This window comes from Hordeum vulgare, chromosome 4H, assembly GCF_904849725.1.
Source record: "Hordeum vulgare subsp. vulgare chromosome 4H, MorexV3_pseudomolecules_assembly, whole genome shotgun sequence".
NCBI classification, from domain to species: Eukaryota; Viridiplantae; Streptophyta; class Magnoliopsida; order Poales; family Poaceae; genus Hordeum; species Hordeum vulgare.
The window spans coordinates 558,278,994-558,291,885 of record NC_058521.1 but is presented as its reverse complement, the minus strand read 5'-3'; the positions used below and the strand labels follow the sequence as shown (position 1 = coordinate 558,291,885).

Below are 12,892 nucleotides of genomic sequence, written 5' to 3'. Positions count from 1 at the left end.
CAGATTAGAGCACTCTAAGAGATAACACATTCATTCCTCAAACTTTTTGGACATGAATCTTAAGATGAAAGGTAATTACATTAGAGAGGAATTTTTCCTTTACTCAAAACATGTCCCCGCATTTATACTAGTCCTCGACATCTGCAACTATATTTGTTTGATACCTGCTTTCATCATTTTCACTTCCCCGTCCTGGTAATCTCGGCCAGCGATGTCACGGATCTTGTTGAAGGTGGGTCGTTCATCGGCATATAACTACCGCATTGCTGCGTCGGGGCCGAGAAAATTCTACAAGGCGATTTTGCAGGACCGACAAAGGACGACGAAGTTCGTCTCACAATAAATTTGATTAGTGATGAGGCTCTCAAGGTAAGTTCTGAGTTAAGTTACCAAAGTGATCAAAAGTTATCATGGAACAACAATGAAAATATCATTAAGTACTAAAATAAGAAAGATGACATGTTTCTCACGAACAGGGAAAAGGAAGAGATTAATGTCAATATATAGTGAAAATGGCATTAAGTACTAAAATTAAAAAAATAAGGAGTTACATTAATACATGATTGTTGTAGGTGGTTACATCGATAATGTCTTCATTTGTGCTGCAACCGATTCTCGATTCTGATTAAATGGATTTGTATTAATTGGTGGTACAACAAGTTGAAATTGGTCCAAAAAAGTTACTATAGCGAATTATATAACGACGGTTGGGTATAGTGTCGCTTTAGAAGCAACAATGAAGGGTGATGAATCAAAAGTTCACTTGTGAACTTGGTATGGTCTCTATGATTGTGCCAATGGAACATTGTCCTTAATAGTGATTCCATAGCTGAGTCTAAGGAATCAAAGGTCCTGCGAGTGATTCAATATATACAAAGCCAGTTCACACAAATTATGAATTCTTGTGAAAGCATGATAGATGCATTGAAATGCAAATGATACATACGGATTTGGACTCGTCGGATTCAATAGGCCGAAGGCTATACCTCAAACCAAGCATGGACTAACATCACACTACCATTGGTGTAAAGTAAGATGTGCTAACTAGATTATTGACTGTAGTGCAAGTGGGAGTCTATTGGAAATATGCACTAGAAGCAAAAATATTGTATTATTATATCTCCACATTTATATTTAAGAGTTTATATTCTATGTTATAACTGTTATGATCCTGGAATATGTGATCTAGTGGAAAAATGATATGCACATGTGGAGTGATAAACGGTAAAACGAGATTCCTAGTATCGCATCTAAGAATATATCAAGTGTTGTTAGTGATCATGTTTTACGGATCTTAAGTTATTGTTAAGTGTAACGATAGTCCTAAAACAACTTTGAGAATATGATGTTGGAAGAACGAACATATTAAATCGACCCAAACTTTTTTATTATAATTGGAGATACTATCTTCTCAAGTCAATTGTTATAACACGGATGGTTAACATATAATTTAGTTCCTTAGACCATCAGAGTATCTTAGTTCCTTCTTACCATACGATGGGCTTTTGAGTTTCTCAAACATAATCTGTAATACGGTGACCTTAACGAGAACTTACAGGTTCATCGAAAAGTTTGACAACGGACTAGATAGGTCAAGAGTAGGATTTTCTCCTCCAATGATAGAGAGGTATTCTTAGGGACCTCTTGGTGTGAAGACATCTATCATCATATCGCCAAACACAGGTGACTAGGTCACCGGTATGACAGAACATGCCAACAAGAAAATAGAACAAAAGTGGTAACGAGGAGACCGGCATGGTGAGCATGAGAATGACTCAAGAGGATACCGAAATATCTCACCTCTGGTTTTATAAAGCAAAGTAATAGCAAATGATAACAAAAGGTTCACTCGAATGCCATCCGCGTTCTCATCGGGATTGATATGGATGCCCATGGTTCCGCTATCGGTCATTGGACGAAAGTGGTTTTGTTCATGTACGTATTTTATCGAACCTATAAGGTCACAAGCTTAAGGTATTCACAATCTGTTGAGTGTTAGTGGAGTAAGAGTTATGAGAAAATATTTATGAACTAGTTTGATTACTATTAGAAATAGTTTCGAGAGAAATCATAAGCATTACGGAGTTACCAAAAAAGTTTCAGTGTTTACTTGCTAATATCGGGAATCGATATAGAGGTGAAAATGTTTTTGAGGACTTAAATATAAATTATAAAGGGATATTATAATATTAGGATACCCTTGGAATTTATTTATAGTCAATGGGCTAAAGAAAATAATAAAAGGCATATTAGGGGAGAGTTAGCGTCCAAGGGGGAGGCCGAATTGGGGAGGTGGACTTGGACACCACCATCCCGTAGGCCGACGCAAGGGGAGGGAAACCCCTCCCCAAGTCGTCTACCCCTCCCTCTCCCTTCAACCTATATTTAATAGAGGGTTTTGGCCCTTTGAGATACAAGTTTTGGAGCCTCCTCTACTTCTCTAGTTCTAGTTCTAATTGTTCTAATTAGAGCTAGATATAATCCTCTATATTCCTCATAATTAGAAGCCTAGTATGGTTCTAATCTTCTCCGTCCAATTCTCTGGCGACGATTAGCTCTGGACGGTGAAGCGCTGCCGGATTGTGAATACTATACGCTTGCAATATGTAGAGGGACAATACTTTCGATCTTCTGTTCAAGGGATCATTTGTAAATGGTTCAATGGACTTCATCGACGATCTTCATCAAGTTCAAGGGATCATTCGTGAACGATTCGAGGTACTTCATCGACAATCTTCATCAAATTCAAGGGGTTGTTCGTGAAAGGTTCAAGGGAATTCATCGACGGTCTTCATGAAGTTTGAGGGGCGATCCGTGAATGGTTCGAGGGACTTCAAGACCGATCTACACCAACTCTTTTTCTGCTACAACTCAAAGTTGGTAACGATCTGACCTAAACCTCTAAGGGCATCTCGAACACTAACCCACAAAAGTCTCCGGTATATGTCTGTATTTATGTCCGGGCGTGGTCCCCGGACATGATACATGCGAAAGCAATCCAACGCTAATTACAAAATATCCGGCTGGGAGGAGAAAAATAGGTGGGGAGCATGCATGTGGTGGGTTATTATGGTGTGGTGTCTCGTTGGGATGTGAGAGAGAAGAGGGGGACCATGCACGTGTTGTGAGAGAGAAGAGAGGTGGATCACGCGAAGCCTTTTGGTTGGTCAAGTGAATGTTCGGACTCTGGTATATTTCCCCTGCTTTTGTCTCCAATTTGACAGAAAACGGATGTTCGGACCACTTCTTGGACCGATGCAGGACCGTATTGGATTGCAAAAGTGAATAAAAGTTACTAGTCGACATATACCGGAATGTTGCAGGTCTCGCTTGAGGATGCCCTAATGCATCTTCACAGTGACCCTGGACCGTGTTCATAGGATGACTTGTTTTCCTACTACGTTTCATAAAAAAATAAAGTTGTTGAAAAATATACCCTAGTAATTTGTGTTTATGTAGCATGATATAATATACACACAGTAGAGGTGATAACTCACATACAAACACCATGATAACTTTTTATAAGAGAAAAAAGTTTATTGAAAAACATACCGTGATAACTTATGTGTAGGTAGCAGGGTAATATACACCTAATATAGATGATAACTCACATACAAACATTACAATAATTTTTTGTGATGGGAACTAGATGGTTGAAAAACTGACATGATAACTTGTTTGTAAGTGTCATGATAATATACACCCAATAGAGTTGGTAACTCACATAAAAACACAACTATAACTTTTTTAACGGGAAAAATGTTTGTTGAAAAATATACACCCGTAATTTTTGCGTCAGTAGCATGGTAATATACACATAATAGAGCTGATAAATCACATACAAACATTTGGTAAATTTTTGACTCGGGATTTTTTTGTTCAAATACATATACGTGGTAATTTGTGTGTAAATATTATGGTAATATATGCACAATACAAGTGAAACTTGTGTGTAAATAGGGCGGTAACTTTTCAACCCCGAAATATATTTTTTTCAAAAATATACCCCTAAGAACTTTGGCGTAAATAGCATGGATATATACGCACATCAGAGCTAATAGCTCACGTACAAATACCGCGGTAACTTTTTCACCCCCGGATGAAAAATTAGAAAAACAAACCCGGGCAACTTCTATGATACATCATGGTAATATAGGCCTAATAGAGCTGATAACTGACATACAAACATCACGGTAACTTTTTGAAAGGAAAAATAATCGTCGAAGAAACATACACCTGGTAACTTTTGTGTAAGTAGCATGATAATATATGCACAACGCGACCAATAACTGACTTACAAGCAAGGCACTAACTTTTTTGACCTCGAGAAAAAGCGTGTCGAAAAACATGCACCGATAACTTTCATCTAAATAGAATGGTAATATAATAAAATCATGTTTACAAATTACTTAGTCCAAACGTGGTAACTTTTGACAACTAAAAAAAGCATCGTAATACCAACATGTGAAGGAGTTTTATGTGAAAACTTATTTTGAATCGGACAGCAAGTTTGAGCTACAAAATATTTTGAATTTTTTAAATAAATAGAATTTAAGATGACATTACATTTTTTATCCTCTAGTGAAGCATGCATGTGTACACACAGAGAAGGTTCAGCAACCATTTCCCCCTATAATTGTTGTCTAAACAACATCATTACTTATGAATCACACACATGATAACTTATGTAGTCTAGACGTGATAACTTCTTACCCAAAAAAAAGTCGTTGGAAGATATCATTGTGTGATCTAGTTTTAAAGGTCTCATCGTGACCATTTTTTATATGAAATTAATTTTTTTATCGGACTAACGGTTTAAGCTATAAAATAAATTGAAACTAAAAGAAATCTAGGCTGACATCATCTATTTTGTCTTTTTCTATATGCATGCATATATGTGCTAAAATAAAAGAGGATTGTACGTGAAGTGAAGCTTAAAGAAGAAGAAATGCACGTAAAATGAAGGAGGGGTCGCGAGAGGAAGGTGCGGTGGATCATTCAGATCTGTTGTAATCTAACGATCAGTTGAAAGTTAGCGCCTCCAATAGAATATGAACTTGGCAAGAAATATGCAACCCGGTGACACAACGTATCTGTCAGGCCAAGGGATGAGCTTTCCAGCCACCTTGTGTTCCAATTGTTGGAAGAGTATTGTGCGAAGTCTCCTCGCCAATAGGGGAAGTCCAAGATATGTCATAGAGGAGGGTAGTTTGGATCGTCGGGAAGGACATGAGGATATCATCGAGGGCGATGTGATCATAGTGAATGGGGGACACATGGTTCTTGCGCAGTTATTGACCATACTAGTCACCTCTTCAAAATTAGTAAGGGCGGATGCTAAGAATTGAATGACTTTTTTTGGCTCGACGAAGGTGGCAACATCATCTAGATAGAGAGACGCGCGAAGGGTCTCAGTCCTGGCCGGAATGGGGTGCAGGCCGCCTTGACATGTTGCTTTAGCAAGAATGTGGTGATGCGGGTCAATGGCAAGGTTTGTGATTTTTCATGATGTTTCTCTGAATCACTATGCTTGGGAGCGCATCAACACCCTAAGCACTATAGCACTAATATTCCTGCGTGTTATACTTCAATTCCTTAGTTTTATCCTTGTTAGATCCAGATAAGCATTCTTCGTTTCAAATGAATGAAATTCGACAGATTTATTTCTCTTATTTCACCAATGCATGATTTCAATATTCCTTAGATCATCATTACCTTTTTTCTCTCGAGCCTCATACAAATTCAGTGGTATGAATGCATACCCTTAAAGTACCCACACAACAAGCGTCCTGTCAATATATCATATTCAAATTCTGAAAGCATTTATACACTGTATTCAGGACATCTTTAAGGTTGACTCGTAAATCAAACACCGCATTTGTCCGTAGACATAGATGTGAGAGCGAGTCATTTAAAACTATCCACTATGTGTCCGTCAGTAATGAAGTACTCCCTACGTCTTAAAATAAATATCTCAAATTTAATATAACTTTGTATTAAAGCTAGTACAAAGTTGAGACACTTATTTTAAGATGAAGAAGTATAATATACGCGGCCCAGCTGCTAAGGACGGTACTTGGAGGAAGAAGAGATTGTCTTTTGGCACGCAGAAAAGCGTGTGATTTCCTTCCATCCACCTCACATTCTCCTACGTAGCCGTACGTACAGGAGCACAAGATCTATAGCCTCCCTCTCCCTCTCCCTCTCCCTCTCCCTCTGGTTGCAGCCAAAGACCAGCCATCAGTGGTGAGTACCGAAGCAGGAGCAGCGTATCGGGAAACAGCAACAGTGGCGGGGCAAAGAACAAAGAAGAACAGACAAATTGGGCCACACACGGATACCAAAAAAGAAAAACGCAAGCGAAAACGTGAAAAAAGCCAAGATCGCTCTGAACCAGCGCCCCTCTCGCCTCGTCACTTTATCTTTCTTCTTTTTTTTGTTCCTCCCCGACTCGACTGCGGCTTCCTCCTTTCCCTCTTCCCCTCACTGCTGAATGGCCGGTGAGAGAGAGGGAGAGAGGAAGTTCAGTAGCACACACAGTAGAGTAGTGCCATAATTCAGTGAAGAAACCAGCACAGGATGTGTGGCAGCAGCTAATTGCCTTTGAAACCTGCCATCATCCTTTTCGAAATCCATTTGAAATGCATCCTGTTTTGGAACCCCAAGCTTGAGCTGCCGGTGCTCGAACTTGACATGGCTTGTTCCAAAATGGAAGCCCTCACACACACACACACACACACACACACGCAGTCACATGCATAAGTACTGGCATGGCAGCACACTTTCCCCCCGAAGGGCATTGCTTGGTATGCATGGTTTGCCCTCCTTGGGTTTTGCTAGGGCAGCTAGCAAAAGCAGAGAGAGAGAGAGAGAGAGAGAGAGAGACACTGACCATCCTAAGATTCCTCTGCGAGCACTTTATTCTCTTCCACCCTCACACGTATTTGAGCCAAGCTCGCCCGCTCGCTCGCTCACACACAACACAACACAAGCACCTCCTCCAACGGCTCAAGGTTTCTTTTTTTCCATTCAAGATTCACCCTTCTTGGCTGCTCTCAACGCTTCTCTCTTCCTCCTCGCATAAGCTGCGTGGTAGGCTACTGCCTACTAGTAGTAGCAGTGGCATAGTATTGGTTCCTCTTCTCCCTTTGCTTCGGAAGCCGGTAAGCTAGCTACGGGCATTAGTGTTGCCAGCCAACCAACCCAGCCTCTCCTCTGCCTGTCCTCCTCGCTCGCTCGCAGAGGGAAGAGAAGAGAAGAGAATCCACATTTTGTTCTCATCCTCATCAATCCTCTCTCATCTTTCCATCAAATCACCCAATCTTTGTTTATAGAGGAGCGCATGTAGCCAAACAGTGGCCGCATTGTCTCCACCTCCCTTCTCCCTTCCTTCCTGAATTTCCTTGGCCCCCTCCCCACCCGCTGCCGAGCAACAGGTTTCGGCAGCGGCAGCAGCTTCGACCACCCTGGGCTGCTTGCTGCATGAGTGCTGTGCTTCACTGAGCAAGGAAGGCAACGATGAGAGATGGCTGCAACACCACCAAGAAGAGCAAGGTAGCACTACACTACCGCCACCCTCCCATTCCTCTGTCTGATTGCTCTGTTTTCTTGCGCCTGAATGCGGCTCGGTTGCTGTGGCATGTAGCTGTCGTGGTCCAAGAGCTTGGTGCGGAAGTGGTTCAACATCAGGAGCAAGGCCCACGACTTCCACGCCGACGACGCCGCCGCCGCCACCGGGAGGAGAGGCGGCGACGATGACGAGTGGAGGGGCAGCAGCTTCGCCAGGAACGAGCCGGCCAGCGCCGCCAAGAAGAGCAGGACGGAGAGGCCCTCCAGGCGGAGCCGCGAGCACTCGCGGCGGGGCAAGATCGACCTCGACGCCGCCGAGGCCACCGTCACCATGGACTACAGGTTGCTCCGCCGCCCCCTGCATTCGCATTACACAATTCCGTCCATCTTCCTCCCCGCTCCCGCTCCCCCTGTGTGCGCGGCCTTCGCTTGTTGTTGATTGTAAAAAGAAACTGCCCGCAGGATCTTCGTTGCTACGTGGAATGTGGGCGGCCGATCCCCTCCCGGCGGCATGGGCCTAGAGGACTGGCTCCACGCTGCGCCGCCCGCCGACATCTACGTGCTCGGGTATGCGTCTCCGGGTTTACCCGCGCCTGATTTCGGTAATGCCGCAGGTTGGAGTGACTGACAATTTCGATGCCGCCGTGGTGTCCGTCGCCGAAAGGTTCCAAGAGATCGTGCCGCTGAACGCCGGGAACGTGCTGGGCACGGAGGACAACGGGCCGGCGAGGAAGTGGGTGTCGCTGATCAGGAGGACGCTGAACGACCTGACGGGCGCGGGCAGCGGCAGCGGCAACGGGAGCTTCCGGACGCCGTCGCCGGCGCCGCCGGACCCGGTGGCGGAGGCGGACGACGACTTCGAGGGGGCGAGGCACCAGACCAACAACGCGGCCTTCTTCCACCGCCGCTCCTTCCACAGCCGGAGCCTGAGGATGGAGGGCGACGCCCTGGCGCCGCAGCCCAGGCTGGAGCGCCGGTACAGCGTCTGCGACCGCGCCATCTACGGCTCCCGCCGGCCCAGCGACTACGAGGCGCACTGCCGGTGGGGCGGGTCGTCGGACGACGACAACAACACCGGGGAGTCGCCCAGCACGGTGTACTCGCCGATGTCATACGGGTACAGCCACGCGCCGTCTCTGGACGACGGCCAGAGACCAGCTTCAGGTCACACTAGGTACGCTCCTTCAAGTTTCATACTACCATGTACTCTGTCAACACAACACATGCCATTTTTATGTACATTACGGTGTAGTGGTAATTAAATAGATGTGGTGAGTGATCTGTGTTGCAATCTGATGTTTTTTCAGATATTGCCTGGTTGCAAGCAAGCAAATGGTGGGACTGTTTCTGATGATTTGGGCTCGGAAGGACATTAGGGATGACATCAGAAATCTCAAGGTTTCTTGTGTTGGCAGAGGACTGATGGGCTACCTTGGGAACAAGGTTGGTCACTGTTCCAACCACAATGCTATGTGGTTATTGTGATTCTTGTGATGATGCTTTACATTTTATGAATTGGTCACGAACAAGAGGCATTGTTAGCTTAGAAATAGAGTATTCAACCGGCAAAGGATTTGTTTTCCAGGGTTCGATTTCGATTAGCATGACATTGCACCAAACGAGCTTCTGCTTCGTCTGCAGCCACCTGACGTCGGGGCAGAAGGATGGCGACGAGATGCGGAGGAATTCAGATGTGCTTGAGATCCTCAGGAAGACCAGGTTCCCAATGGTTTACGGGCAGTATGAGCGCTCACCGGAAACTATCTTAGAGCATGAGTAAGCAAGCACATAACCTTAGAATTGTCTCCTAAAAGCTTGTTTTCATGTGCATTTGGTGCATTATCGGGGCCCTTAACTCGCCTTTTCTTTCAGTCGAATCATCTGGCTCGGGGACCTAAATTACCGAATCGCACTTTCCTATCGGTCAGTGAAGGCCCTAGTGGAGATGCGCAATTGGAAAGCATTGCTGGAGAAAGATCAGGTGAGAACTTGCAGCAAAACCTTCTTGAACACAATTTGTGTGTGTGTGTGTGTGTGTGTGTGTGTGGTGTGTACCGTTGGGATCCCGGGAAAGCTGTAAAATTCTTGTGTCACAGGCAATCAGTGCTTTTGTCTTGTCATTCTTTCACTTTGACATGTTGCAAGATTACTAATGGGTCGGCAAAAGCCGAGGAGCTCTAGTTGTTCTCATTATGAAAATGATTACCAGACATTGTAGTAGTATCATCTCATTGACATGTCAACTTGATACTTTCAGCTAAGGATTGAACAGAGAGGCGGGCGAGTGTTTGTCGGATGGAATGAGGGGAGGATATACTTCCCGCCGACATACAAATACTCGACCAATTCCGACAAGTATGCCGGGGAGGACATGAACCAGAAGGAGAAGAGGAGAACTCCTGCATGGTATGTTATTACACCATGGTGCCGGGTATTTGCCAGATTTTGTACAGTTGAAGTAAACTTAGTGATCTTGTCGTGCAGGTGCGATCGCATTTTGTGGTATGGAAGGGGCCTAGGTCAACTATCATACGTCCGAGGCGAATCCCGGTTCTCAGATCATAGGCCGGTCTACAGCGTATTCAGTGCAGAGGTGGAGTCGATCAATCACAGCCGAATTCAAAAGATGAGCTGTTCAAGCTCGCAGTTGGACATCGGAGAACTACTGCCCTACTCTTATGGATACACCGATATCAACCCGTACGGCTACACCGACCTGAATTTCTACTGAAAGGGTCCATGAACTTTGGAAAAACACCAAGTGGTCAGCCATGTAACTAGTGATGACTGATGAGAAGGTGAGGTTTGTAGCGTGGTTTAAGTTAGCAGTTAAATGAATGTGCTTCACACATACTAACACTCTTTCGTATGACAGGCTGAACCGTTGATGGCGAGCACGGGGGTAATTGGACAGAAGTGTAAGCTTCTGATCAATCGGTCGGTGGCATTCGTACATGTCTTGATCAATACAGTTAATTTGCCAAGCACAAAGAGCTGACTGAATTCATCAAGATCACAGACTTGCACATTGGATATCCTCAGAAACCACCAAGTTCACAGGATTCAAACAATTGAGTACAAGGTACAAGTATGTTCCATTTGATTTAGTAGTACAACGTTTATGCTGAGTTATATGTCCAATGAATCATTGATCCTAACTTGGTTCTCTCTGTTTCTCACAAATTCAGAGACTGCAGCCAGTGGCCGCCAAGATTCAAATCATTTCATTTCACCGGATCCAAACCTCAAAGATAGTAACAAGGAACCCAGATGGCACACCAATTATCAGATGGCCTGCTTCCATATGAGACAGTACGCCGATCCAATCATAAGTCCAGGAGACCTTGTCCGGCCACCACAGCAAAGATAGATAGATACCATGGCACAGATGGCATCGGAAACCGTGCGGCAGACTATTTCCTCCCCTTCCTCATACCTGTACATTGTAGTAGTGTTGCAGCATTGTTGATCCTCCTCCTATCTCTGTCTGTCTGTCACTCCCCCCTGTTTTCAGACGGCAGCGACAAGCAGCAGTACTGGTCCTTTGCACAGCCTACACTCCTCTGCGTGCAGTTTGTAAAAGCCATGAATGAATGCCTGCATTGCATTGCATTGCTCCCTCCTCATATCATCTCAACTCATCTCCATGGATGGAAAAGGGGCGCGGCGCAGCGCAGCGCATAGATAGGGAGGGGCCATCATTGTTCACGAGCGATGTCTGAATCAGCTGAGCTGACAAAAAGGCAGTGGTGGTGTTACCTGTCACATTTTCACCGGCCTTGGACTCTGCATGCAGGAAAAATTTGTGTACAGTGCAGTGCAGTGCGCTGTGTGTTGTGTGTGTGTTATAATAGCAGCCTTTGTTTATGTTTTATACTGTATGAAGTGTGAGCGCACGCACGCCATGGAAATGATTTGATTTGCTGGCAGTACTGCATGTAGTACCTCATGATGAGCAGATTGAGTGCAATCTGAAGGCGGCTCAGAGTTGAGGCCGCCGCGGTGTGGGCTTTGCTGTTTTCGGATCAGTATCAGATGGTAGCAGTAACTGCTTCCTGGAGCAAATCATTGTCCAGGAGAAACACAGGCGTAAGAACTCCAAACGCTAAGTGGTAGTAGGAGTACGTGCTGTCAGACCTCCAACCTACGGCGTGCCGAAACGCTGTCACCGTCAGGTCTCAGCATGCCAATGGCTCTAGTCAGCCGAGGAAACTAGCTGGCCCAGGAGCCTTTGCTGATTGGCCTGTTAGCGCAAGGTAACCTTGGTGTAGTGTGGTGCCTTGGAAAGAGTGAGGGCTCTCATTCGGTTTGAAGGAAATCATGAGTATTATAGGAATTATGATAGGAATTTGGTAGGATGACACTTGTCATCCTAAGGAATTGACTTGCCTCGTTCCTAGGCGCAAAATGGGCTTTGAGTGGATGTGTAGTTTCCTTCAAAAACACAGGAAACGGATAGTATTATCGTCAAATTCATGTACGCGTTTCCTCCAAACCGGATGCATCTCTCTATAGGCAATGGGGTTGGGATCAGTTTTGGTTTGGACCCTTTGGTGGGTATCATGCCCCTTAGGGAGAGCTTCCCTAGCCTGTTCTCGATCTATGTACACGAACCCGCTTCTGCTCGTCCCTGCGGCTTCCCGATCTGGAGGTGGGACCTAAGGTTTCAGCGTACATTTGGGCAAGCAAAGAGTGATGAGTGAACTAGATTGTTAACGACCCTATCACAGATGTTGTCGGGTTATCCGGACATCCTATCATGGCAGTTATCACAGTCGGGTCAATTCTCATTAAACTCGGCATATCAGGCATTATGCAACCGCCCATTATTACCTGGGCTTCCCACCTGTGGAAGGCCCCTTTGCCTCTGAAGATTAAGGGGTTGTTTGGTTCTAGGCCTAGCATTGTCATATTTTCCACATTTGTTTGTCAAGCTTGCCTAAGGTTGGTTTAACAAAATGAGAGCCACAATTCATCAAGCCCAAGAGAATCTTACCATACTTTTTGTGTGTATGTAATGTGGGGCCTTAATGTGGCTTGCCAAATATGTGGCTTCAACCAAACATCGACCTAAGTTGGTCAAACTCAACATATCAAGCATTATGCAATCACCCATTATTACCGGGAACTACTAGGCATCAGACTACAGATTTTTCCTATGTATCAGACTAGTCCCTGGCCATTCGATAGGAAGCATGCAAATCGTTGGATCCACCAGCAAACTCCCCCGTCTGAGTCAATTTGCATGCAGATTCGGCAGTAATTAGGATTGATATATTTCCTGACAATTTCTTCCTGAAATCAAGGCATCGTTACCTCCTAA

At 44.7% G+C, this 12,892-nt stretch overlaps 1 protein-coding gene across 1 annotated transcript; it reads left to right on the top strand.

The window, feature by feature from the left end:
• Positions 1–6,853: 6,853 nt before the first annotated feature.
• Positions 6,854–11,498, top strand: LOC123449502 (type I inositol polyphosphate 5-phosphatase 4-like). Its single transcript, XM_045126747.1, has 11 exons — positions 6,854–7,554; positions 7,646–7,911; positions 8,032–8,136; positions 8,234–8,743; positions 8,877–9,012; positions 9,155–9,345; positions 9,442–9,550; positions 9,827–9,975; positions 10,054–10,367; positions 10,445–10,651; positions 10,758–11,498. Exons 1-9 carry the CDS (start codon positions 7,519–7,521, stop codon positions 10,298–10,300), a joined length of 1,749 nt encoding a protein of 582 aa, XP_044982682.1. The 5' UTR covers positions 6,854–7,518; the 3' UTR covers positions 10,301–10,367; positions 10,445–10,651; positions 10,758–11,498.
• The last annotated feature ends 1,394 nt before the right edge of the window (positions 11,499–12,892 follow it).

Bases quoted from the DNA above. Each gene is read 5' to 3' on its own strand.
- LOC123449502 (XM_045126747.1), top strand. From the start codon at position 7,519: ATGAGAGATGGCTGCAACACCACCAAGAAGAGCAAG. The intron at 7,912-8,031 runs GTTGCTCCGCCG...AACTGCCCGCAG, and splicing joins ACCGTCACCATGGACTACAG to GATCTTCGTTGCTACGTGGA. The intron at 9,976-10,053 runs GTATGTTATTAC...CTTGTCGTGCAG, and splicing joins AAGAGGAGAACTCCTGCATG to GTGCGATCGCATTTTGTGGT.